A 26,965-nucleotide genomic window follows, 5' to 3' on the forward strand; every position below is an offset into this window, starting at 1 on the left:
ATGAAAGCCTGGCTTGACTTCACATTTGAAGTATTCCCTTTAGAAAGCCTATGGAGCTTTTCCCCTTTAAAGAGCAGCTTTGACAACAGGAGTCACTACAGCCAGGCACAAAACCCCAGCTGACACCCAGCCAAATAAAGCAGGCTGCATGCTTCAAGATCTGATTCCCATCAGCCCCCATTTTGCATGGTATCAATCCTCAGAACAACTGTCCAGCACCAATCTCTGCAGCAATACACATTTGCCAATCTTGGCATTTGCACTAAAGCTCCTTGCAGCATCCAAGTCCTTTTCAGAAGCTGAACTTGGGCAGGAGGCAGTGCTTTCAGCAGAGCTCCCACCGTGCACTGGAGGCAAAAGCCACAGGAACTTTACTGTCATTAACTGCTTCCCCTCAGCCTTACAAGGAAGAGCCGAGAGTGTTTTCATTATGCAGAGCACTTGCAAAGCTCAAAGCAATATTACTACCTATAATTCAAGTGTCCCATTCAGCCAACAAGGGCACTGTTTTATGTGCTAACCAATGAAAGCATGTTTTCAGAGGTGTCTCTTACCTCACTAGACAAGGACCTTTTGAAAGCTGTCATTTGCTGAATGCTCAATTAGCTCACCATTCCCTTCCAAAGCCTCACCAGATAGTCCTGAAGCAAAGCAAAGCCCAATCCAAACAGTATATCAAGATCTACCACAAACAACCTTCCTAGCTATTATCATGCAGGTTTACATTCTGCGCATTCAGCAGAAACTGAGCTAGCTGTGAAGGTTACAATTATTAAAATGCACATACATTGCCTGTTTAGCATCCTGAAAGCTACAGCCTCAACAATTTGCAGGCAGCCAGATTCTCATCTCTGCTACATCAGCCCTGTGCTGGAGTAAAGAAGAGCAGACCCTGGGCAGAAAGAGAGAGCAGCTATTTTATTTATAAAACCTCCCACACTGCCTCCCCCTGCAAATCTCATATCCTGCCAAGTGAAACCTGAACACTGAAACCAGAATTAGAATACAATAAATCATGGTAAGAAAAGAAAAAAAAAAAGCCGAAAACTTCATCCTGACAACATTTCCACAGATCAAGACAATTGAGTACAGAGGATCCAATTAGGAATGAAGTGAGTAAGGCTCAGAAGAATGATAGCACCACAGAAGCAAAGTGCTGTTTTAAAGGACTGTCTTTGCAAGCAGAGCTCAGCACTGGGAGGAATGGGGCAGCAGTAACTGAAGGTGCAGTTGCCATCATGAGAAGTGATGGGCTTTGGGAGATCACGGGGCTAAAAGAGGGGAGCTCAAGACTAGCTGAGGCCCAGCAGTGAGAGCCTGACACCCACTAAGCAAACAGATGCTTCTCCACCGATTGCCCTGGATGCAGGATGAGGCAGCTATGGACTGAGACTCATTCCTGGGTCTTCCATTAATCCTGAGGACGGCCTCGAGACAGGTGAAGGGCAGAAGGAGCAACAGCATCCTTGCAAATTAACAAAGCAGCCTGCCCAGCATCTCACTTTCCCTGCACAATGAGGTTTACATCTTCCCCCGGCCTTGGCCGGTCACATCCACTTTGACTGTAATCCTTCAAAACCTATCGCATCCCTCCTCTTTGCAAGGGCAGCACGGGGGAGTGCTCATCTCAGCCAGGCCAGAGGGGTTCCCAGAACAAGCAGTAACACAGTAATCACAAGGCATGCTGCTTTAGTGACAACTAAAATCCTACAATAAAACAACAACAAACATCAGCAACCACAAAACTCTGTCACAGATCCCAGTCACTCAGAACCATACCAGGGGAATGTGAGTGCCCTTGAGAAGTCTGTGACCCAGCTTGCATTCACATTGCCCTGGAAGGCTATTCCTCACCCAAGATGAATAGTTCTTTGTTCAGCAGGGCATTGGAGTGTTTACAGATTAATTTTTTTTTCCTTAAAGTACATCTACTCCTTAAAACAACAATTAGCTGCACTGTGAATTTATGAGTGTAATTTGCAATGCCGTTAAAGCATGGGCAGTGGTGGCTTTCATGCATCAGTAATTGTGTGCCATGCTCTGAAGGACCCCAGACACAACACACCGCTGGCCTTTAGGGGGCTGATGTAAAAGGAGCATTGTCCTTCACTGAACAAAGCTTCCACCACCTTCACAGGGGTGGTACTGGCACTATTATCACCTGCAATGATGCAGTGATCCCAAAACCACATGATTTCATCTCCAACACAGCAGTGAGGATGACTGCGTTGCGGGTTTCTGTGACCCCATTAGTCTGCTTGGGTTACATCGATGAGAACCAAATGAGGGAAGGAGGAGAGGTAGGAAATAAACATTTCAGAGGAGCAGTAATAATTAAAAGACTTCACATCATTTAGAAATGGAGGAAAAAATATTAGGAGTGGCGTCTCAAGCAACTTCCTTAAGTAAAAGTCACCAGAGTCTGCTATGAAGTCATTAGCCTAGAAACTTGGATGTGTCCAAGGGGAGCACAGGTATTAAAAGAGATGAGCCTTGATGGAGTTAATGGTGTTTTCTTACAGCTGAGATCTCAAATGAAAGTGAACTCATTTACATATCCAGCCACTCATACTGTGCCAGCCAGCAGCCTCCTGCAAGAGGTGAAAGGGGCAGAAGCACCTTTCCATTTTAACCCCTCCTGGCCATCACAGCAGTGAGCATCTGCCCACAGCCCAGCATGGTGCAGGCAGCTGCTGTCAGCTCAGGATGAGCTCTGCGGTACCAGCAGTGCAGCTGCAGTGCTGGGAGATGAAAAGATGTGGTTTTAACATCATCCAGAGCTTGTGAAACCAAGAGGCCAAGGAAGGGAAGAAAGGCTTTCTAGTTCATAGCTGCTAGGTATTTACCTTAATGTTAAATGACAATTGCTTGCAAAACAATATTGCAGAAACTCCCAGGAGGCATTAATCAGAGGTTGTATCTCCCACTCTCTGCTCTTGCTAAATACGGAGAGTGACAGATACTTGCAGATAGCACTGCGGGGCTGAGCCTTTCATTCACAGGCTGCTATCAGCCAAAGCATTAAGCTGCCACTTGGGTTCCTAAATTGAGTGCCTTCAGCAGCTTTGTGGGTTTAGACCTGAAGCCTTTCTGTGGGTTTCTGAAGATGGTGACCAATGCTCTGACCACCAGCAATCTCAGAAGTCTGTTACCAAACAAAGACCTTCTGAAGGTCAGCGTTCTCAGGTCTGTACCCAGAGTTCCCAACCTCTCCATCTGCAGGGAGAAAACAGTCAGCCTGACTCCATCTCAGCTGCCAGAGAAATAACAATAACAGAACAGTAATAATCCTATTTTTCTTTAAGTGCTCAGACGGTGAGGAGGCATGGGGAACAGCAACACCGCTTCTGTTGAAGGAAGAAGCCTTCCTTCACGACCCCCTCACCCCACCTGCCTGCCAGCAGGTTGCATCCAGAGAAACAGATGGTCCCTTCAGGTCACGGCTCCTCCAGACGCAGAGCATGCAGCCCCAGCCAAGAAAGCAGAAATAAATAGCCTGCAATTTAATGGGGAAAAGGAATTTCATACAGAGACGCTGAGCTGCCACCTGGCCACAGAAAACACATGCACCAGGAAAAGCCAAGTCGTGCAGCACCTCCACTGACAGCCAGCACCAACATGCCTTTCTGCAGGGAGGGCTGGGGCTCCCTCCATGCTGTACAGGCGGTGCCATCGCTCCTTGCTCACAGCCACCTCCTCCAGCAGCAGCAGCACTAAGCCTGGCCCTAGCGGCCTGCATCCCACCCTCCCTCCCCACACAACGTTCACAGTGGGTACATCAGGAAGATCATACTGCCATGATGCTGAAGACCCCATCCCACAGGTCTTCCCATCCTTCTCCTCTCTTGCCACCTTCACCCTACTTTGGGTCCCCACCTCAAGCTGCTGCTCACCTCCACTGTCACCATTGCTGCCTTCCCTTTCATTCCCAACCTCCTCGTTCCACTTTCTCCCCTCAGACTTCTCATAATTGACTCACTGTAAGAATAGCTGCTCTATTTGCTTTCCTGCAACACTATATACAAAATAAACTGTATTCTACCAACACTGTGCTATAAATCCTTATCTCCCTCATTGTAGGCATCTTATAGCATCATTTTTAAATGGTAGAAGCATGTCTACAGATTTATGTGCGTCTTTAAGGGCTAATTTACATAAAAAACAAGTGCAGAATGTTCCTTATGCCCCAGGGCACAGCAGATACAAGAACACCTAATGAATTAAAAATATTTGGATAAAACTTATATAAACTCTTACGTATGCTAATAAGATGAAAGGCTATAATTACGAGCTGAATTGTGTACTGACACAAGTAGCTCTGTGCAGTAAGCGATACGATTTCAGTGTCCTTGAAGCCAAAATAACACATTGTGAGAAGGCACCTTCCCATAAATCTCTCTCTAAAGCCTTTTCAACACCTCTGGAGCACAGGAGATGTGAGGGACGCAATAACAACTTCTCAGTTAGTATGAATTTCATCTTTAGAGGGATTGCCCCCTATTTAAGGGCACCTTTCTGCTTCTTATAGAAGGCAATTATAAACCTTATCTTGCATGATATGGATTGTCAGCTTGTATTCATAGCAAAGGTACATCTGAATGAGGTGTGTATGTGCACAGAGGGGGACGTTCTCACCAAGTTTCAATACACTGATCTTTTCATCCAACATAAATTTTTAATGCAAGAGGAATTTAATTTTGTAATACAAAGCTTGGAAGCAATAGAGTTTGTGTAAACAGCCAGCCACAGAGACACTGCACTCCACAAATATGTACTGCCAACAAAATCCATTTCCACAGCCATTTAATTCATGAGTTACTGTCCATCGTGCTCAAAATGTAATCCTCCACAGCATTCAGCCTCCCCATGCATGGCAGTGAGTAACAGTGCCCATAGCACTGCTCAGAGTGTCGCCAATTTAGACCACAGTCATTGTGCAGAGCTGTCCCACATCACACCATGGAACACACCCATGTGAAGCAGGGCTCACAGAAGGCAGCACTGCATCAACAGGAGAGAAGTGCCCTTCCCAGCTGCACTAATTTCATCTCATGACCTTGGGCAGACATCTTTCCCTGCTTCAGGCACAGGGCTGGGACAATAACTCTTCATCTCCCAGAGGAGGAATTCATTAGTGTTTTTTATGCCTCCAGTATTAGGGTGATGAGACACAAGAAGCTCAGATCATCAATTTATTAATGCTGGCATATGCCTATAGAAATCGTAGAATGGTTTGAGTTGGAAGGGACTCTTAAAGGCCATCTAATCTGACCCCCCTGCACTGAGCAGGGACACCCACAGCTCCATCAGTGCTCAGAGCCCCTCCAGCCTGACCTTGGGTGTCTGCACCACCTCTCTGGGCAACCTGTGCAGTGCCTCACCACTCATTATAAAAAACTTCTTCCTTATATCCAGTCTAAATCTCCCCTCTTTTAGTTTGAAATCATTTCTCCTTGTCCTATCACAACAGCTCCTACTAAAGAGTCTGTTTCCTTCTTTCTTACAGCCCCCCTTCAGATGCTGAAAGGTTGCTAACTGTGCCACTGGAGTTGCTCCTAGAGTGACAAGAAACAAGCCTGGAGCTCCTGGCACCAGGATGAGATATCAACTGCTCACCTTCCACTAGGACACTAACCATAGCTCCCTGTGTTGATAGGACAAGAGGGAATGGCTTTAAACTAAAAGAGGGGAGATTTAGATTAGATGTTAGAAAGAAATGTTATACTCAGATGGTGAGGCACTGGTATTGCTGCCCAGAGAAGTCTGTGGGTGCCCCATCCCTGCAGGCATTCAAGGCCAGGTTGAATGGGGCCCTGGGATTTGGTGGGCGGCAGCCAGTCTAGGGAAGCAGCTTGGAACTAGATGATCTTTAAGGTCCCCTCCAACCAGAGCCATTCCATACATATATCTGAGCCAGTCAGCCTATCCCCCAAAGCACACACAACATTTGCAGACAGGTCAAAATGAAAGAAAAACAAGAAGGAAAACCACACAAGGATAGAAGCTAACACTGGAGAAGTGGCAATGCTTGAGCTGGACACTGTTTTGGGTCTGCCTCAGGCTCACCAGCACAGAAGCCATGTAATCATCACCCTATTTTTAATCAATTTGGGCACACATTGTTCCCTCACAGCTATAATTAGAACTCAGCTGCATAATTATTCCTGTCCTATAAACTACAAGGTTGTTTAACAATACCATATCAATTGGCTACCTCAGTGCACCAGCTGGAGTTAATATGTACCAAAAAAAGTTATCATACAAGAAATGTGCAAAGTCTGCAGTCTTTCCCAGAGTCCTTTCCCATCCCCTCTTTGCCACAGCGATGGAGAAAGTCAGCACTTTTTTGCAGATCAATACTGCATTTGAATGTGACCACCACTCCAATTATTGCCTCGATTACCGAGGCAGCGGTTTGCTCCCACACCTACCCCTCTACTGAAAAGCCACCATGAACGCTGCCCATGGAAACACTACCTGCGGGAAATCATTAACCCACTAATTTGAAATCAATTTAAAGTCCATTTGCCTAATGACACGAGCACCGTAAATTATCTATAAATTGTTAATTTATGAGAAAGTGAAATCAGAATTTTTGTTTTATTAATTGGCTTTTCCAGATGCAAGTTATTTCTAAAGCTTTATAATCCACATCTCTTGGTGAGAAAACCTTAAAACCTGCTTAATACGATGCTTTTTATGCCAAGAAATGGTAAAATGAGTAAACTCACTCTTGTGAACACTTCAGCATGAGGGTTTACACATTCATCCCAGTAATTAGAGAAGTCATGGTAAGAGGGGGAAAAAAAAGGCCCTCTGAGTGCCTGCTCACGTTCTTGAACAAAATTAGTTCCAAGTCCATTTGCATTTTCCTAAGGTGAAATTCCTCAGAGTGCAGCAACAGACACCAGTCCAGGTCACCTCCCCATCTTCCTTGTTCCTCCTTGGCGAGGACTCTGGCAGGCACGGACTCATCCCCTCAGCAGATATTTGAGTGACAGACTCGCTGGCCAAAGCATCAGCAGGAAATGATTATCAGAGTCAGTCTGGGGAGCACGCTATGTCTGCTTTGCTGATACAGAGTTATTAGAGGCCACCTTTCCCTGTCAACTTCAGTACTATTAGTGTGGGTATGCACAGACCTTCAGATTGCCATGTCCCAAGTCTAGGTCCATAGAAGCTGTATCTAGTCAGCTAACTCCTAATGTGGTTTCCAGTTTACTTGGATATATAGACTTGATTTCTCATGCAGTGCTCCAGGTCTTGAATTTCCCCCCCTATATCATGGAAACTGCTTGCGCACCCATCTGCAGCCACCCCCAGAAACCAAGTTCTTGCTACTTCTCCACCTCACAGTAACCAGGCAACATAACATGTAATTTTCCAATATTGATATCTATCAACAAAAATACAAGTATGAAGAGCTCATGGCTTGATTGCTCATGGAGCAAATACACTGGGGGTAACTGGGGCCTGCTCCTGCAGAGCCACAGGGCACTGATCTGCTGCAGGTGGGATTCCCAACACCAGTGCTCACCTGGAGTGAGCAGTCAGGAAAAAGTCTCAAAATGCACCATGACCTTGACAGGAAGGAAAAAAAAAAAAAAAAAACAAACAGGAGCACAGTGATTTTGGCTGTGGTTTGACATTTGAGTGCTGAAAAGATTTGCTAATTCTCCAACTGCTAGTACAGTTTGAAGGGAAAAGGACACTATACAGATGAAGGATCAAGACCGCAGCCTGTCCAGCCCAGGAGACAGGCAGGCAGCAGGAACAGGCACTGCTTGGCAATGCTTCAGAGCCCAAATTTCCACTCAGGGAGAAAGGGAAAAACCACAAGGTACTTCCCTGATCACACCACGGGGTCTGACTGCTTTGTGCCCCCAAACCAACCACAGTGCTGCTTGTTTCACCCTGACACATACACAAGGCATGCAGTAAGCCAGCTCTGCTCCCTCTTTTTCCATGTTTTTTTTCTTTTATGGACTTGACACCAAAGTATCCCAAATAACAGGAAGATTCCCAGGAATGCTTGTGCACTGCAGGCAAATACACAAGTGAAAGCTCCTTCACGCAGTGACCAACATCTCCTGCATGTGAGCAGCAGCTGGCACACACAGAAAGCTCCATTTTCACCAAAATAGAAGACTGCAATCTTCAACCCCTCAGTTTATTAATGCTCTATTTAAGGCTGTCTTTGAATATGTCTGGATTACAAACCCACTCTCTCCCATCAAACCACTTTCCCAGACAGCCCTCTCCTCTTCACTGCTAAATAGACACTAAATATAAATATATACCGGGGAGAACTTGACAGGGAAAAGCAGGGATTATTTTTTTAAAGCTTTTTCCCTCCTTTATCCAGTCCACAAACACACTGGCACAAAACCAGGGCTGCTTCGTTGTTTGCTTTTATGGCTCCCAAGTGGGAACTCATCCCCGCACTGCCGTTCACTGGTGCAGCTCCTGCAGCAAGACTGCAGTGCTAGGAATAACCCTTCCCAGGGATGCAGCCTCCTCCAGCAGTGCCCTGGCAGGTCAGGCGATGAATGCAATTGTATTGAAAAGAATGATTACTAGCTGAACACTGGCCCTATTCCCTGATCCCCTAGTGAAACCAATCCAGTCGGAAGAATTCCTGCCTGCTGATATGCTAATATTTTAAATAAGCTTTAATTGGCTTCTAGACACTACCAGGGTCACTCACATATTCCATGCCAGTCTCTATTGCTGTCAGGACCATTGTGCTTCATCTCATACCCCGCACCTCTGCTTATAGAGCCCCAGAAGAGGAGGCAACCAGCTCCAATTGGTCTGTTTTGCTTGCCCCATTTGTGGCCTGAATATATTTACACTGTTGGGAACTCACAGCACCACCTGTTCCAATCATTCACAGCTAGTTTTTTTAAAAAAAGAAAACGTGGTTGGGGGGGATGGTGGGGGGAAGAGCAGAAAATCCAGCAGTCCTTGTGCTTGGAAACAGCATGAAGGGAAGGGTATGTGGGTGAAGGCACGCGTAGGAGACCTGTGAGTCACACACAGTTTTCAGGCAGCTAATATTCCTCTGTAGCTCCTGTTGGGCTCAGTCCAAGAGCCCATCAGTGTCTCCGCAATGAGTCCAAGTTGTAGATAACCCACCTGCACAGACTCGAGCTTTGCTGCTGCAGGTACTTAGAGGCAGAGGAAGGCAGGCAATCAGAATTGCTCAGCTCCTTTGCACTGAACAGCATTTGTTCAATTTTGCACTGGCATTAAGTGACCATATAACCTGTTCCAGCTCTCTGCTCAGAAAAGCTATGGCTTACAGTCTTCCACAGAAGTCACTTGAAGCAGCAGGATCAAATGCATGGCCTTCAGGAGGATCCTGTCACCCTAAATAACCATAATTACCGCCTGTAGCAATTGGGCAGATCAATATGGGAAAAGGTGTTTCACCAGAGATGTAATGAGAGAAGGATCAGCACAACAGAAAAGTGCTATAAGGGAAGGAAAGAAGATTGCCTACCCATATCAGAAGGTTCCAGGCTTGCAGGGGAAAGCTCCACCAAAGAGGAGGATCTCCAGAAAGAGATCTTTCCCCAGTGGCAGTCAGCCCTTAAATGGGGTCTAAGAGAGGTGCAACCAGACTCCACCTCTTCCAGTTGCACAGCTGAATTGCCTTCACCTGTGCTGCCAGGGCTGACCCGGTCCTTTCCCCAGGTGCTCAATCAGTGGTTCAGGCTGTGACTCAACAGTTCCCATACACCCCTGTAGCCCCCTGAAGGACTGTGTCCCCATTTCCACCCTCAGTCCAGCAGTGATGCAGCCCTACTTCAGGCTGGATCAAAATGACACAGTTAGACCCGTATGCCCGGTAATCAGACAACATCACTACTAACAAGACCTCTGCATTATTCCCAGGGAAGTGACCAGCTGTCCTCAGCTCTTGCTACACCCGATGTTTTTGATGAGCACATCTTTTTCTCTCCTGGAATTTCACTCCTGGACCTCCTCAGATCCTCCCAGATAATCCACTGTGGAGAAAAGGCAGCAAAACCAGCAGCCTGCTGCAAAGGCTCTTGCAGCTGAGGCACCAGGGAACCTCAAAGCTGTCTCTAACCAAGCACAGTGCAAGGCCTTGCCTAGATCCCTGGAAACATCTTAGGTTTTATGTTTATTTTTCAGTGCGATCATCAAGCAAGACAGCGAAGAGCCTCGTCACCATCCATCACGAACTTCATTGTTTAGTAATAAGATGTATTGCCCCCTTGCAGCAAAATAACACTCCAGCCAGAGCTCCCATTTGTTATGATCTGGCTGACTGGGACAGCTGTTTGTGTCAATGCTGTAAACACTCCATTTGGAGCAGAGACAGCAAGTTTTAAGTGCTAATAAATGGGACGGCAGGCCACTGAGCACACATGCGGTTAGTGGATAGTCACCAGCAGCCCTCTCTGGCTGGGTCCCTTGAGCAGCCCCAGCCCACTGCTGCATGCCTAGCTCCAGGCACCGATCCCATTGCAATGGCCCTACAAGCCCAGCTGCAGCTCCATCACATATCTCCCCAGATCCCAACAGCCCCGCTGCCAGGGCACAGCAATTGACCACAGAGTGCCAGAGGGCCAGCTGCTGTGTGGGCAGGGAGCATTTGGTACTGAGCCAGCAGCTCTCAGCCCAACAGGAATGAGGTCAGTGCTGAAAGAGGAACTTAAGTGGCTCCGTGCATCTGGAAGGAGCTGTATCTGCTTTTCTGCAGTCACCTTTATCAGGCTGAAACAGCCTCAGATGATCAGACAGCAGAGAGAAGGCTTTCCAGACAGCACTGGCAGACTTTTCCAGGAACTTACGATGCTAACCTTGGGTAGAACAGAATGAAATGCTTAGCTAGGTCTTTGATCTTGTGCCCACCATGCTTTCCAGAGTTGGAGGCATGCTCCTATGTCTAGCTTATTACCCACTGCACAGACAATCAGCTTTAAAGCTCCAAAAAAGCAAAGGCCATTGAAGTAGGTAGTTGGTAACAGCATACCAGGGGGCCAGAGATGACCTGTCACCACACCAAATGCGCAAGCACACGTTGGGGCAGCTCAGAGCATGCTTTCTCTTGCCATGCAAGCTCAACTGCAGCCAGCCTAACCTATGCCCCAAGGAGCTAGCAGCCTTCCTGCATCCCCAGACAGAGGCAGGCACCCTGGGGTACTGCAAGGCTGCCGGCTCAACTGGTGCCCTCACTCTGGTTGCATGACAGCTGGTACAGCAAAGGCAGTGTCTTTGCAGAGCAGCCTTAGGTGATGCAGAGTACATTGTGGCAGCAGCCATCAGGGGATTTCACTGAGGTCACAGCCTCGACGCGTTAGACACAGATGTCACTTCCATTTCTTAGGCAGAAAAAAAAAAGTTTAAAGATGTACAGACAAAGCACTGGCAAGATATCATGATTTATCATCACTGTCATTGGAAGCATTCACAATAGCCTGAGTATACCCTTCAACTCCTCTATAACAACTCCTTTGAGAGGTACATGAATGCTAGAAGCTGGGACAGGCCTCCTGTACATTTATACCTCTGACTCTGAGGAAGTAAATCCTTCAGGAAGACTGCAAGGATTAAAAAAAAAAAAAAAAAAAAAAGTTACCAGCCCTCCAATCTCTGCAGCCAGGCTGACAAACTGTCCTCAGGAGCACCCCACAGAGCATACGGAGGGAGCACTGCGGTCCATCAGTAATATCAGAGCTAGCTCAATAGCACCTACAGAAGAGAAAAAGCCGCTACTATTTTCACACTGCTTGATCAGACCTCTATTTCAGCTGCAGCAGCACAGTGTCACCCCCATCCTAATACCTAAAGGCAGAAGTAGATAAAGGCACAAAACGTGATAAAAACACCACCATGTCATTACCTTCTCTTGCACAGCCTTACAGCTTAGTAAGGACTTTATCTGGCCGGGAACTTTTGAGTCTCCAAATAAAGAGCTGGAAAGAAAAACCCACAGGCAGCAGATCCTTCAGCAGACTCAGGCTGCATCATGTTCAGGAGATTACCACAAGCCCAGGTGTCACTCAGGGAGATGAACCACAGCTGCTCACTTTCTCATGACAACGCTGCATTGACCATCAAACAAACTCCTTGAAGCAAAGCAAAGCAACAGTGAACTCATCATGCTCCCGTATACCACCAAGGGGCAGCTCAAGAATTTCATCGCTCCCATAACATGGAACATTTTGGACAAGGTGTGCTTAACACGGATAACAAACTTGGGTCCAAGCTCAGGAGTTATCTTGTACACTGCTTTATCACTTAGCTGGATCTTTCTTCATTTTCCTTCATTAGTCTGCAAATAGCACAAGGGAAGCCCAGGCCACGACACTTTGGGAAAGGCTCCCAGAAGTCAGCCAGTAGGTTGGGAGTGGGTTCACAAGGAAGGACCCACATCCACACTACCTCTTTGCATCCACCATGGCACAGTCCCAGGAAGCTCAGTGGGATATAAGCCACCAGCTTAAACACGTAAAAGTCCTAAAGCAAGACATCGAACTTTTCCCTGCAGTCACGCTGTACTTCTTACTCAGCACCAAGAGATTCAGTTGAAAAGGTCATTTCAAGTTTAAGAAGGAACACTTCCATACAGCTGCTTTGAAAGCTCACCCCCTCTCCACTTTCCATGGTCAGGAAAATAGCCCCTTGCCACCTCACTAGAGTGTGGGGAGAGCTTATTAGTCACCTACCAGCCACCACCTGCAGTGCTCTGACAAAGCTGCAGAACTCTTTGGTGGTGGCTAATGAGATATCAGTGCCCACACCTGGGCCTAACATGAATCTAACACTGAACATGAGCTAACAAGTGTTAAAATGGAGCAGTGAGAGCTGCCTTTCTGCACAAAAGAACTGAGCCACAATGCTCAGCGCCAGGTTTCGGCTCACCCCTTCTATGATGGGATGCCCTCACACCTACTTCTGCTCTGGGTGCTTTGAGGCTGCCAGACAGATGTGGAAGAGGACGTGACTGAGCTCCCTGCCTGTGTGCTATAGGGCCACTACAGGCACCACAACCACCACATCCCCTCTTGGCTTCTCAGTCACGTATGTGGTGGTACCCATACCTCCTCCCAGGCCTTTTTTTACCACTTAGCAGCCCTTGTTGTTACTTCATGACCACATCTTCCAGAATCAGAGCTTTTCACATAGAAGGCGGAGGCCATTTCCACTGTCTGCCTAAACCATTTGTAGTTTAACCCATCCCCTTGTGAGCAGCTGTTCATGGTGCAGTTTACCAGCTGCTGCCTTTCAGCCTGAAGCACACACACCTCCACCTCGCAGAGGGGCTTCTGTGCTTCAGATTTGGGTTTGAAACCCAGATCTTTGGCAGCCTTCTCCAACCCCAACCCCAAGATTTTGCTTTTCTCCTCCCAAAAAGCATACAGAGAGGCTGCCAAGCCCTCTGGCCCTTCCTCTCCTTGCTGCATGCAGTGGTGTGAGGCATGTTTTCATGCCGAGCTCTTGGGGCAATAAGTTTGCTCTGACTTGAGGGAAAGACATGTAAATAAGAAATAGGGTGGGACAGCTCTCAGAGACACAACGCACAGCGCACCTGCTGCTCTGGGCTCGCTTCACCTCTTGCAGCAAACGGGAGCCTGGCACCGCCCCACCTCATGCTCAGGCCTTGAGGGGAAGCAGACCAAAACTGAACACACGGAGGATGAGAGAGGAACACCCGCGGGGCGCAGCTCTCCTGACGCCACAGAGACGCACTTGTGACAGAACGCCGGGAAAGGGCCGGGTGTTACCGGCCGCGTCAGGCGGGAGCGGAGCGCCTCAGTCCCGCCTCCCCTCAGCGCAGCTCCCGCGCTTTTTCCGCCCCCCGAGGGGAGTAACGGCCGCCCCTCAGTGCCACATCTCCGTGGATTCTGAACGCTATAGCACGGCCAGGGACGGTGACCCCACCACCTCCCTGGGCAGCCTGCTCCATTGCATCACCACTCCTTCTGAGAACGAATTGTTCCTACTATCCAACCTCCCTAGTGCAACTTGAAGCCATTACCTCTAAACCTATCACTGTTACCGTTACCTGAGAGCAGAGATGGACCCCACTTCACCACAACCTCCTTTCTGGAGTTGTAGAGGGTGATGAGGTCTCCCCTGAGCCTCCTCTCCTGAGACTGACCATCCCCATAGGACTCTGCTCCAGACCCCTCACAGTCCATGCTAGGCACTGGCGATCTGCAGTGCTGCAGGAGCTGCTGAATCCCGTTCTCTCAGGGGAACAATCTCCATGTGCTGGTAGCAGCACTGTATGGATTAGAGGAGTAAAAGAGCCCCAGAAAACCTAGATGAAGCCCTCACCTGAGCCAGCCTTCCTTCAGCCCTGTGTGGAGCTGGAGCATCGGCTTGCCTGACCTGCAACGTGGTGTGAAGTGAGGGAGCCAAACGAGCCAGTGTCAAAATCTTTTATTTACAACAGTCTCCAAAAATCAAGGAACATTGAAAATAGTGAGAGTAGGAGACGACTTACAAAAGTAACACGTGTACGTTACATTGCGAATTGTGCTACATCACTCTGAGAACCGATGCTAAGGTCTGCACGCACGTGGCAAAGCGGCAGCGCTTCGAGGTGCTCGTGTCCCCTCTCCCCCCAGCATCCATCTTCTTCGCTCTCTTCCCTGCAAACCTTCCCGCCTGCTGCTCTGCCTCCAGTCCCCCTATCACCCCCCCTGCTGCCCCAAGGAGGAGCAGAGGAGAGGATGCATCCCACACCCCCATTCTGATGAATGGGTGCTGTGAGAGTTTCCAACTCCAGGACCTGGGTATGAAGCTGAGGAAGAGAAGTTAGCAAAGGGCTTTGAAACAGAATAACCTGTGAATTGTGGCTTGCATGCTATCTGTGTGAGGAGTGATTTTAGTAATTACTAAGAGACTTGCCCTGCCTGGCTGCAAATCAATGAGCACAGTTTTCCTTCTGGACAGTGTGGACACATTTATGTGTATCTTGGGTTTACACAGGCCTTTTATAATCTTCCAAGAGGGCAGGCCACTCTGGTAAGAAAATTCAGTGCAGCACAAGCCAAAATGAGGTGCTGCGACATAAAGCAACATCCCAGTTTGTTCCAGTGGAGACAAAGTCGGGTCTCAGGAGACCCCTGCAGCCAGATTGCCAAACCAGTGCTCAAACAGCTTTGTAAGCATGCCATCCTTCACCCTGGGGATAATTTCGAGGCTGGCTTTGCATGCGACAGAGATCACAGCCCAGCACAGCCACTGATCCCTTTCCAGTATCTGCAGCCTTTGAAATTGCCAAGATTGGTGGCCAACCCTGATGTCCCCATTGCCTGTACAGGCCCTGCATGAACCCAGCACCTCAAGAGCCACTACAACAAAAGCAAAGAAATGGAGTGAGGAAACCTGGGTCTACTTCTTCTTCTGACACCGATCTTTGCAAAGCACATCAGCTCTGTTCCTCTTTGCTCCAAAGCTGTTGTGAGTCCTACTCTCACCAGTGTCTGTGGGGAACCTTGAACTCACACAGCAGCAATTCTAAAGGCAAGGAGCAGCAGCTCTGTACGTATCTCTGCTTTGGCAAACAGGGAGCAATGCACTCCTGTGACTGCTGAGGGCTTCTTGTCAGGAGAGGATCAGCTCTGTTTTATAGGAAACTACAGTTTCCATCCTGAAACATTAACTTCTTAGAAGGTATCCTTCAAAACAGAACTTACCAGGAAAAAAAAAAAAAAAAAAAAAAGCATTGGGCAGCTAACAAATATTTCATTGCAGTGTGCTGTAACTGAGAACCCGTGTATGTTTCTTTTTAATTGCAGCAATAAGATTGTTTTGAAATGGAAAAACAGTGCATTCTCTTCCAAGTAAAGCCAGGATGAAATATTTCCATGACAATGGGCTGCTGTGTTCAACTATTTAAAAACATCGAAGCTGGCAGCTTTATATGAAGAATTTTAGCACCTTAGCTTCCCCTGCCTGAGAAATTCTCTCTGAGAAAGTCCCCAGCATGCCTTAGTTCAGCATCTGTGAGCATCTTAGGCAAAAGCAGGTACCGCTGAGAAGGTGGAACCTTGCACAGCAAGGCAACAGAGCCCAAGAGATGCTCTGGGCAACAGAGGAGTCATCAGAGAAAGAAGATGGGTAGAGATGTGGGAGGAATTAATTTAGGGCAAGCATCTGCTCCTGGAACAGCGCCAGACAGGTGAGCCTTTGCTTTTTATTGCTACAAGCATCTGCCTCAGAGCACTGATTCCCAGCAGGGCTGTCAGCCCCACCTTCATGCTTGCTCAGATAAACCCATCCATTTTCTTACCCCTATAATTTTATGAATATTTTCTAATGCCAGGGAGATGGATGTATGCATCTGCCACTGATTTACGGTCTCCACCGAGACAGTGTTGCAAGTATGCTGGGGACGGCTGGGCTCCGCTTCTGTGTCTCTCTCACTCTGCAGCACTCTGCAGGATATTCTGTAATTCTAGATCTAAAAGCCAAGTGTTGTGACCATCAGATTCTCAGCTTATCAATGTCCAGTGGTTCCTTGTACTGGAAGGCATCATCTGGGATCATCTCCTGTCTCTTCTACTACAACCTGGAATAAGTCCCTCATCCTAACTCTGCCTCAGCTTCCTGCTGGAGAGACACCATCTCCTCAGTATGCCTTTGCAAATCATCTGCTATACTTACTTCAGTCTTTTCCTTCCTAAATCACTCCAGACACTGCTTTGCCAGCGTGCTCACAGAGCCACCTGGGGCAAACAAGGACAAGGTGATGCTCCTGCTTGTGCCAGCCTGCCCTACTGCTCTGACTGTGCCTGGGCTAGCCAGGAAGGATGAGAAAGACTGGCAGTTTGTCCTTCCCCCTTCCTGCTCCAGAAAATGGGACAGAACCTGTTGGGTGCTAAGAATGCTGTTATTTTTGTCTGAGATCAGACACTGCTAAATCAGAACCCAGAGGCACAAAAGGTTTTCCACTACTTTGAAACTAATCTTTGCTTTCTGAGAATGGCCGAGGGACTGGTCCCAGCATGGTGTGCCCAGCATCACTCTGGAAGTGAGGGGCTTATATTAGCCTCTTTATAGTGAGTAAAACTGTGGGATACCTGGGGCATGAATGTGCTTTAAGTTTTGAAGGATTAAAGCGGATCTATGCCTTGCCTTAAAGATCTTTCAGTGCTTCTCCATGCTCACAGGAGGGACACGCTGAAAGGCTTAACTCAGCACCTTCCTCTCTTGTCTGTTGACCTGGAAATAACCATCAGCTTTAATCACTCCAAAAAGGTTGAAGCAGTAGGTGAATATGGGTCAAACCGCCAGTCAGATCATCCTTGGCAGCAGCACCAGGGCTCCCACGCTCTGCCCCCACAACACCCATGTAGAGCACTGTATGTCATCAGTACGCTGCCCTCTGTGCTTGCTGCCACTTACAAGTGCTCAGGGCACCACTAGTAATTAAATCTGGAGAACAGGCATCAGGGAGAGCAGGGCTTGCAGATCGATGCGGCTGAGCCTTGCACAGCAGCTCTCAAAGAATCATGGATTTAGGATAGTTAAAAATCCTTCCCCAAACCATTTATTCATTAAGGTTCATCCTGTAGGAGCTGGGCAGAGCAGAGACAGGGGCCAAGGAACAGTTAGTCTTGCAGAAAAAGGTAACTTGGCTGCGCCATGGGATGGTAAAGAAGAAACCAGGTCCCGTTTGCTCATGCTTTCACCCCCCTCATGATCTTCAGCAGGACTGCCCTAGATTTCTCCTGGCATCAACAAAGCCCAAGGAGACCCCTGTCCTCAATCCCTTCTCTCCAGCTGACGCCTTGGGGAACCTGATTTAGGAACAAATGTTTGATCCTATTTCACAGGAATGGCACGATGTGAAGATGTAAGAGACTGGCAGGGATGAAACCAGGGATACAGTGAGCCAAGCAGCAGCAGCTGCTGGTCTGTCTCAGCAGCACAGTCCCCAGAACGTGGCTGGCACAAGGGACCAGCTTCCTGGCATTTCCATTTTAAAAAGGGGGTCAATCCAGACAGAGAATGCAAAGCCACCAGGGACATGGTATCTGCAAACAAATGAGGAGTTGGGCTGCTTTCCGGCCACCTCTTTCTGTTGGCATCCCTGTAAATAATGTTTAATGCATCTCCCAGTGGGCCTGACCCCTCCCCTTCTGCCAAGGACCAGATGTGCTGCATATCAATGCACACACTTAGTTATTTCAATTTTAAGAATATGATGGAATCAGTGATGCTTAAAATGTACTTGTTAATGGCACCAGTTTGCAATTTCATTTTACTTTAATATAAACCATCTGCTTTGAGCAGGCAGCAGCCTCAGGCTGAAGCTCTGCTGCCTTCATGTCTGCACAGCAGGGTCTCTGAGCTGCCACAGAGAATGCCCCACTGTTTATCCATGAATGCTGCCAGCTATGGGCTCTACCTGGCCACAGCAGTTAGCTCATCCTCAGGCTAAGAGCTGGATGCCAGGTCCTGGAGCAAAAATAGAGCTGAAGGCCTTCAGTTCTCTCTCTGCCATGAAGAGCAGAGGTAGATCGGTGAAGTCACAAACAGAGTAGGAGCTGGGACTGGACACCACTGCTACCCTGGCAAGAAGGAGAGGAGGACAGGGACCTGTAGGCACCAGTAGTGTTCTGAGGACTGTTCACAGACACAAGAGATCCCAGTGAGAGGTCCAGCATCCTTTATGAAAGAAAGGGAGAGCCACATGTCCTGGCATTCTCCGCTAACAAAGAAAGTGGGTCCCAGCAGGTGGTGCTGCCCCAAAATCTCTCATTTTAATCTCACAACCACCCCAGTAAGAGCTAGCTGGGAAATGTGTCCTGTGCAATGAGTTTGCTGCTGAGCACAGGGCATAGCAGAGCAGCGCCATTCCCCAGACCTGCCCAGCTCACTGCTGTTTGCAAGGCTCAGGTGCTGATGCACAGCCCTGCTATGGGGACAGGACATCACCTCAAGAGCCATCATCACAATGCTGACCCTGGCCACGGGAAGGACAGAAAGGAAGCAGTTTGAAAGGGATCAGATGGTCTACCTGACTTCTTTACCTCTGTGGTTCCAGAAAGCTCTGTTCATTTAAAAAACGAAAAGCAGAAAGAAAACTGAGAGAAGGGCACCTTCTCCCCTCCTACTCATGGGCTGAGGAATTCCCTGGGCAGCCCTCACTGTCCGTCATCCATCCATCACTTCTGAAATAAATACAAGTTTAGAGCAAAACCCATTAGAAAATAAAGTGCATCTGGAGTTGAAAAACTTCTGGAGAAAACGGGATTTTTTTTCCTCTTTTTTTTTCTTACAAAAAATATCCTTTAAAAAAAAAAAGAAAGAAAAAAAGAAAAGAGAGCAAGAGGACAGATCGTGTGGCTCTTGGTGTAGGGTCTACAGGGCTGTCCCATTAGGGAGAGGGATCTTAAATCCACCCTTCAGCAGGGCAAGGCAGATGCATAGACCCAGCAGGCCGGCGAGAAGCACTCCTGCCACAGCCTTGAGGCAGGAAGTCCTGCTCCTGGTGAAGGTGCCGGGCCCCATGATGCTCAGCAGGGCTGTGCTCACAGTCAGCGTGTAGAGGATGGAGACTCCTGTGTTGAGGGCCACAATCTTCCCAAACTTGGCAAAAGGGGCAATGATGCAGAAGAAGAGTGGGACGGTGGCAATCACGGTGGTGACAGCACTCGAGACAATTGCTACGCCCACGTGACGGATCGCTTCAATCGTCCTCCACTGGCGACAGGCTGTGGGGTCCTGGCAGAAAGGACAGCAGTGTCACAGGGAGCAGGGACAAGCACACAGGGCTGCAGAAATGCTTTCCACTCTGAGAGTGGCTTAGCTCATGGAGTCCTGGTCTGGGACGGAGACACTGTGTGAGTGTACTTCTCACTGTTTATGCGATCTCTGAGCACACCAGGCAAATAGCCATGAGGTTAAAATCCAGCAGAGACTAAGTGCTGGATTTTGTGCCTCCACCAGTGCCTTCTTTCAGCCACATCAGGCGGCTGTACTGCACACAGACACTATACCATGGAACAGAGATCCCCAAGTTTTTGTGGTGCCCATCTTCCCGAAGAGGGAAAGATGTTAACAAGGCCAGAGGGGGCAAGTCACAAGCCATTGTGATTTTCATAAGTTACAGGATGAGTGTAGGGCTACTCTAGGGCAGGACTGTCTTTACTGGGACCTGAAAAAGCATTGCTTTGGGCACAGGTGTGTCCAGTGGCCATTGAGAGAGGGAAAAGAGTGTGGGTTGGATGCTCAACTGGGTTTACTGACTCCCAGTACACCAGCTCACATCAGCTGGAAAAGCTGCCCACGTGTGTTGTGAGGATGGAAAGAGGCAATGCCTTTTGCCCAGCACTCCTTACATCCTGCATCACAGCTGGGTGGTACAAAGGGCACGAGGAGAGTGTGTACAAAGCTTTAGGAGGAAAAGAGCTCACCTCTGCGTGGTGCAGCGGCAGGTTTTCCCCTGCCAGCAGATAGCCCTCCACCAAATGCACGCAGTAATCGACAGAAGAGCCAACGAGGATGGACAGAGAAATGGCTTCCACAGCCCCCATTTCCCAGCCAGACCAGTACATGATGGTCACCACGAGGCAGACCACCCCTGCATGAAGAAGCTCACGTTAGGCAAGTTTAGAGGACTCAGGGAGTGCTGCCCAGCCCTACTGCTACAGGTTAATCACTGGGGATTTTGAGATCATGCCCCTGAGCTCTTCATGCCAGCCAAGCTGAATGCTGTATGTCCTCCCTCCTGCCCACAAAGGCAAATGCTTCTCTCACCTTCCAGCCATCCAATAATGCACTCAAACCTGCTGGGGATAGCGAAGCACCTAACTGAAGTATCAGGCAAAATGACAGACTGATGCCAATCAGACTAATGAATCCAACACAAGCAAACGTGCATATGTGCACTAGATGGAAGAGGGCCCTATGTTTTGCTTGCTGGAGTTTACTCTCACAGCCTGAGCACATGCACAAGGTTTTCTTAAAGGCAAGAGTGCTGTTTGTTTGTGAGTCATGTGTGGGAGAGTAAGTGGTTTTAAAATGATAGATTTGATTTTGAAACCGGGAAGTTTAGCAACACGCCTAGTCCATAATATTGTCAAATCACCAGCCAGGGAGAGGGAGCTATTTAGAAATTTGCTTCAAATACTAACAGAAACACTCAAATATTCAGCTTTTAAAATCTCCCACTGCTTGGAAGCAGCAGCCATGGTGCTGATCCCTGGGAAACAGTGCAATTGTTATTCAGGGCATGTGGGACTTAATCACATTATTATACATAACAGGCAGGGATGGCATTTGTGTAGCTAAACCCCTTATTTAAACAAATAGAAGGGATTGTGTAGATAAAGCACACTGGGAATTAGATACACAAATCTGTTTTCCCAATGAGGTTCCTATGCAGTTGTTGAGAGTTTCTCCCGTTCACCTGAGTATAGCAGGACTGAGTCCAGGAAACCAAAAGGATTTACACAGAGTAATAACAACTCAGTTCAAATCATCAGAGACTCAGCAGTGCCACAACCCACCAATTTCAGAGAAAGGGAAGGCCTGGCACACCAAGGTTGGCAATTTTACCTAAAATGCTGAGCAGCACTGGCAGCAGCAGGAGGATGTGAGTGGTGAACACTGCCACTGCAGCCACACAAATAACCAGCGAAAGGATGAGACCATACAGGGCACTCTGCACTCCTGGAAGACAAACATCCAGTTAAGTGGAACCTGGGATGGTGACAGCTGGGGTGAGGGGGCACTGCAGCCCTTGACTCCCCACCAGCAAAGCAAATTCCCTCACTTTCTCTATTTCTAGGGATTTTGACAGCATGTGCTGCTTTGAGTAGAAGACGACTTTAGGACTGTGCACAGTCCTAAAAGGACTGAAGATATAACACTTCTGCATAAAAAGGAGCAAAGGGTGTTACATCAGAGTACTTGGGTTCCTCAGGGAGAGAAACAGGGCAGTCACTTGCCTATAATCTCCATGAAGATCTGCTTCCAGTGCTCACAGGTCTGGAAGCCATGACGGAGAGCAGAACCCTCTGGGAAGAGCTGGAGTTGCTGCTGCAGGAATGTCTCCCATTTCAGATAATCAGCATACGTCTGGAAGGATGATTTCCCTTTGTAGGTTGTCTGTAAGAAGATGAACGTATTACACTTGTATCCTGCTCTCTGATGCATACAAGGGCAAAGGTAGAACAAGCAGCTGGAGTTGCAGGCATAACTTACAGGGGCAAAAAGCCACCAGCTCTTTGCCTGAACTCGTGGTAAGAGCAAAGGGTGGCATAAGCAGCTACTTCCTAGCAACATGTGAGTGCACGTATCTGTCTGCAACCAGGCACAAACACCAGCAAGCACTAATTTATGGCTGCAAATGAAAGGGGCTAGTGCAGAAAGAACAGAGCTAAGCCCCTAGAAGTCACAGGAAGAGGGTGTCCCAAGGACAGATGGTGATGCTCACTGATTCAAATGCCATGGAGATCCACTGCACCTTCCCATCCTTCACTCCCACTGCCCCGTGAGAGAGCTGTCCAGGCAGCAGGTTCGGCTCAGGGATGTTCTTGCACTCAGGGTGCAACATCTGCAGAAAGGAGGAGATGCTATAACCTGGAGAGAAAGAAAGAGCAAGGAGTGGAGGACAGGACAGGGAAAGGGAAAGGGAGCACATGGGAACAAAGGGGAACAAAACAAGGAGGCTGCAGGCTGCATATGTCAGCGGCTGCTTCCCCTTGCAACTCTGACTTGTAAAAGCACTAGAGTTCTCAGGATCAAAATTCTCAGCTTGAGAAGGCACAGTCAGTGCTGTCAGCACTGAATAGGACATGACCACAACTCAAGCAGCACTGTTGCTAACAGAGATGCAGAACAGGCATCTGATGCTGCTGTCCTACTTGCTGTGTATTTCTCATCCTTGAAGAAGTTGGCACAACAAATGGAAGCATAGGGTGAGTGGCTCGTGGAGGTGGGAGCTGTGATCTGGGCCAAGTGGAGACAGACAGAGCTGTGCTGCAGCCAGCTCAGAGAGCTGACTGCTGAGAAACACCTCTCCTCTCTGCACTGCCTGCATTTATCACTGACTGGTATGTTTGTTTCCTTGCCTTGCTTCATCAAGCTGGGACCTGAAAGTTTAGAAGCCCTTAACAGCTATGCTCCTCAGACTGGAAGGTGAGAAGCAGTCTCCACCCAGGGACCCAGGGTCTCCCTGAGGACCCTACGTACCCGAGGGCAGGCACTGAGCCCCTCCTGGCTTCACCAGCTCGGTGTTGCTGGCGATGGCTTTGCAGAGGCGGCACAGGTTGCCAATCTCTTTGAAGAGGTCGAAGCTGTCATCGTAGATAACGCTGCCCTTTCACAAGGAGACACAACAACAAGAGCACCACACATGAGACATACACACAGCAAATGGCACAAGAAAGCAGAACTTTATCATCTACTGGGCACAGAGCTAGCAATCTGCTTATCCAGACCATAGGTTCTACAGTAAATAAACCTCACATCTTTGCCTCACCAGACAACCCAGAAACTACACTAAAAATAAAAAAATAAAATAAAATCAGACAGTGTGACAGAAGTACTGATGAATACGTGGCTACCAGGCCATGCCCAAAACCATCGTGGTCTGACTAAGGAGACCGCACTTTATTCCAGCTTTCTGCCCACTCCACTGCTTGTGTGTCGTGCTGTTCCCTCCAGAGGAAGGAAGGACAGGCTCTGCAGAGTGCCCCCAAATCAGAAGGCTGAAATGCATCTGCAACTGCCACAGCTAAGCATAATTCTCCTGGGGAAAGGCTGTGACTATTTCAAAGTACCAGACCGGGGGATAAACTGGTCCTGAAAAAGCAACTTTGAGGAAACTTTCTCTAGAGTGATTTGTGTTTTTTCCACGTTACAATCTCATAACAAACTAAACAACTACAGAAAAATATCAGTTGCCTGGATCTTGAGTTTGTAGTGACATTTCCATACTGAGCTCAAGATGGGTTTGCTTCTAAAATCCTCAGGCAAGCCAGATTTAGACTCTAAATTAGAAGGTTAGGTACTGCACTCAGAAAGGGATTTCCTGAACAGTCTGAAGCAATTTCAGGAAAGGGCTTCTTCATGCCCGTTATTTGGGAATGTTCTGTACAGAGTGTGCTTCTGGCTCATCGCAGTGCTGCTACCTCCATCTGTCCAGACTGCTGGACCGCACTACCTGGGCTGCAGGGAATAACTAAATACCACCCAGGGAGACCCTTCCTTCTCTCATCAGTCCCAGGCTGGCCGTTCAGCATTCGTGTACCATGTCTCCAATGACGTGGTTGTCTGAGTTCTTTGTACGATTCACCCCTCGGATGCCAAAGACGACAAACACCATGGCTCCTGTGTCTACCAGCGGTCTCACTGCTGGCTTCCCGCAGCCCATGTTCATGCAAGGATTAAACCCAGAAGTCGCCGAGAGCCTTGCTTTGGGTGCTGCTATCAAATGCAGAAGAAAGAAAGGTTACATCTGAAGGCAAAAAACCCAGCTGAGTCTCTAGCATCGCCAGCAACAAGGCATGGCTGAACAGGTCCTCACCAGCTCACCTTTCTCACTGGGAACATAAAGGATGCCTTTGGTGGGTCCATCTGGGCTGGAGCTGAGAAGACAACCAGGAGGTGCCACACACACTCGGCCATGGTAAGGAGGCTTGTGCGATTGGGCAAAATACAGCTTCCTGTGCAGGAAAGAGAGTTTGTTATGGTAGGGCACAGGTAATATGGATGATGTCTCCACAGCACTACATGGAAACAGACATTCTCAAGGACAAAGGGAAGGAAAAGCTGCACAGCTCCAGACTTGGATCCCTAGCCATTGTGCACTGTGTGCTGCCTGCTCAGCCCAAGGCTTCAGCTGGGTAAGGGCAAGACAAAAATCTGCAATTTCTTTTTGACATGCAAGGAGACCCACAGTGACAATCCTGCATCTGGCATGCCTCTGACCAGTGTTGGTGGTGTTGTGGGTCTGCAAAATAACTTGGCAAAGTGGGGCATATGTGCAGCAAAGAGGCCTAAAGCCAGGCATGTCTCCCACTGAGAGCAGGACTGGCATGGGACATGAGGCATCCTGCTTCAACCACTCAGGTGCACTGTGTCTGTTGCCTGGCCAGAAGTAGGCTTTGGAGTGTTACCGTGTTCGCTGCTGCTCCTTGGCGGCCACGTAGAAACTGAAGTCGAACTTCCAGCCTCTCTTGCTATCACAGGACAAGGTAGTCATCATCCACTTCCTGGGGCTCGTCTGCTTAAGCAGCCCTACTGTGGACACACAAGCTGTCAGCTTCCTGGTGAAGTTACCGAAAGGCACTCTATACACCTAAGCAATGGATTAATGAAAACAGACACTTAACTCCACAAGGTTGCAGCCTGTCACATGTTAGCATCACACACTCCCCTCCTCCCAGGGCACTGGCACAACCATACAGAATGAGCACTGTAGGAACAAACCCAGCCAGTCCCCAGCCTGCCTCCTTCCCAGGGTGTGTGTGATGGGACCCCTTGCCACCCCCATTCTTTGTGCCCAAGCTGGATGGTGGCTGCTCTGTTCAGGATAAGGGAGAAATGAAAAAGAATTCTGCTGGGGGTGTCTGTGCCCAACACGTGCACAAGCAGTGCTGCCTGCTCACCAGCTGTCTGTGTATGGACAGAAGGAGGCAGTGGGAATGCAGCTGTCTCAGTTGCAGTTTCTACTAAATTGAGCTCAGCTGATGATGCCAGCAATCATCTGATCCCCACAGACACCCACACTTCTGCTCTCATTGTTGACAGTCACATTGCAGCTGCAACAGACCAATACTGGGGCAGTGCAAGGCGTCACCTCTAGCAATGCCCTCTGTGCTAGATCCCTTGCTGCAATGCCCTTCACCCTGAGCTACCCAGGGCCCTGTGGAGTGACAGGAGGCTCTTGTGCTCACCTGCTGAGTGCTGCACTCTTGATAGAGGGGTCCACCATCCCTGGACTGACTCACCTGGAATGAAGGCACCTCTCCATCTCCTGGTGACACCATCTGCCAGGGGGCAGGGATACTGGCATTGAGAGAGAATCTGTAGATGGCTGGTCTCCCCTTGCTTCTGGACTTGGAGATATACACAGTACCCTGCAGATCTGCAGAAAACAGAGGGAGAGCATGAGGGCCTGTGGTACTGCTCGTTCAGCAAATCTTACAGACATGGGCAGCAGTGGAAGAGATTTTCTTCTGGTCTGTTGTCTCCTCTGGGGCAGCAGGCACAGCCTTCTAGCAGCACAGCACACCTTTCAAAGGCTTTCACAAATATATCCTGAGCTGCAGTAATTCCTGATGGCTTATTGATTCATGTCAGCTCAGGACCTGGCCCAATAACTCTTTTATCCTCAAAATCCCCTGCAGAGCAAGCTGAATTTACTCCCTTTATGGCCTGCCAACAAGGCTGTGACACAGGACAGGGATGCAAAAGGTCTGAGCTCCCAGCCCTGTGCTCACACTAGGCAGACCACAGGGATTTGTCACTAGACTGTACTGCCACCTGGACTGTAGGACCCTGTGCTGAAGAACAGTAGGCATTCAGGGGGAGGGGGCATGGTAATGATCCAGCACCAAGCCAGGGCTCAGCACAGACATGTCAGAAGAAAATTATTCCATATCAGTTATTCAGAGGTTGCATGATTTCTTTTCTTTTTTTAAACAAATGTGGCCAAAATATATGTCCTCATGCCCTGCTTACCTTGCTGCCCTGTATCACTTATGCTCCCTTTGCTTCCCCAGGGTGATGCAGAGCCTCTCTTCTTTTTTTCCAAGGATGTTCGGAAATTGTTCTGCAAACTGTGGGGCTTTTCCTGAAACAAACCTGTCCCACAAGGTTACTCAGGGAGGAAACAGTGAATGACACAGCAAGAGGCCACGGTTTAGTGGGTGTGGTGGCAATGGGTTGATGGTTGGACTGGATGATCTTGGTGGTCTTTTCTGACCTTAATGATTCTGTGATCACTGTGCATGCT

At 48.5% G+C, this 26,965-nt stretch overlaps 2 protein-coding genes across 18 annotated transcripts in view; both read right to left on the bottom strand.

Moving 5' to 3' along the window:
* The window catches only part of FBXO44 (F-box protein 44), a 52,996-nt gene extending 39,322 nt beyond the window's left edge, over positions 1-13,674 (bottom strand). The window contains exon 1 of one of the 2 annotated variants that reach the window (XM_046903296.1): positions 13,568-13,674. The gene's annotated coding sequence lies outside the window, so the exon portion shown is untranslated. Of the gene's footprint in view, positions 1-9,505; positions 10,632-13,567 lie in introns of those variants that run through there. The other variant, XM_046903297.1, reaches the window with a different exon arrangement.
* A 732-nt stretch (positions 13,675-14,406) lies between these two features.
* DISP3 (dispatched RND transporter family member 3) overlaps positions 14,407-26,965 on the bottom strand; it is a 117,532-nt gene continuing 104,973 nt past the window's right edge. For 13 of the 16 annotated variants that reach the window (XM_046903168.1, XM_046903167.1, XM_046903172.1 and 10 more), the window contains 11 exons: positions 26,692-26,814; positions 25,959-26,095; positions 25,125-25,306; positions 24,541-24,671; positions 24,257-24,432; positions 23,197-23,323; positions 22,439-22,584; positions 21,951-22,110; positions 21,559-21,672; positions 20,415-20,581; positions 14,410-19,722 (listed from right to left, as the gene is read on the bottom strand). In XM_046903168.1, coding sequence (XP_046759124.1) covers positions 19,360-19,722; positions 20,415-20,581; positions 21,559-21,672; positions 21,951-22,110; positions 22,439-22,584; positions 23,197-23,323; positions 24,257-24,432; positions 24,541-24,671; positions 25,125-25,306; positions 25,959-26,095; positions 26,692-26,814 — 1,826 coding nt within the window. In that variant the 3' untranslated portion in view covers positions 14,410-19,359. Of the gene's footprint in view, positions 19,723-20,414; positions 20,582-21,558; positions 21,673-21,950; positions 22,111-22,438; positions 22,585-23,196; positions 23,324-24,256; positions 24,433-24,540; positions 24,672-25,124; positions 25,307-25,958; positions 26,096-26,691; positions 26,815-26,965 lie in introns of those variants that run through there. The other 3 variants (NM_001199176.2, XM_015296921.4, XR_006931964.1) reach the window with 3 other exon arrangements.

This window comes from Gallus gallus, chromosome 21, assembly GCF_016699485.2.
Source record: "Gallus gallus isolate bGalGal1 chromosome 21, bGalGal1.mat.broiler.GRCg7b, whole genome shotgun sequence".
Classification (NCBI taxonomy): domain Eukaryota; kingdom Metazoa; phylum Chordata; class Aves; order Galliformes; family Phasianidae; genus Gallus; species Gallus gallus.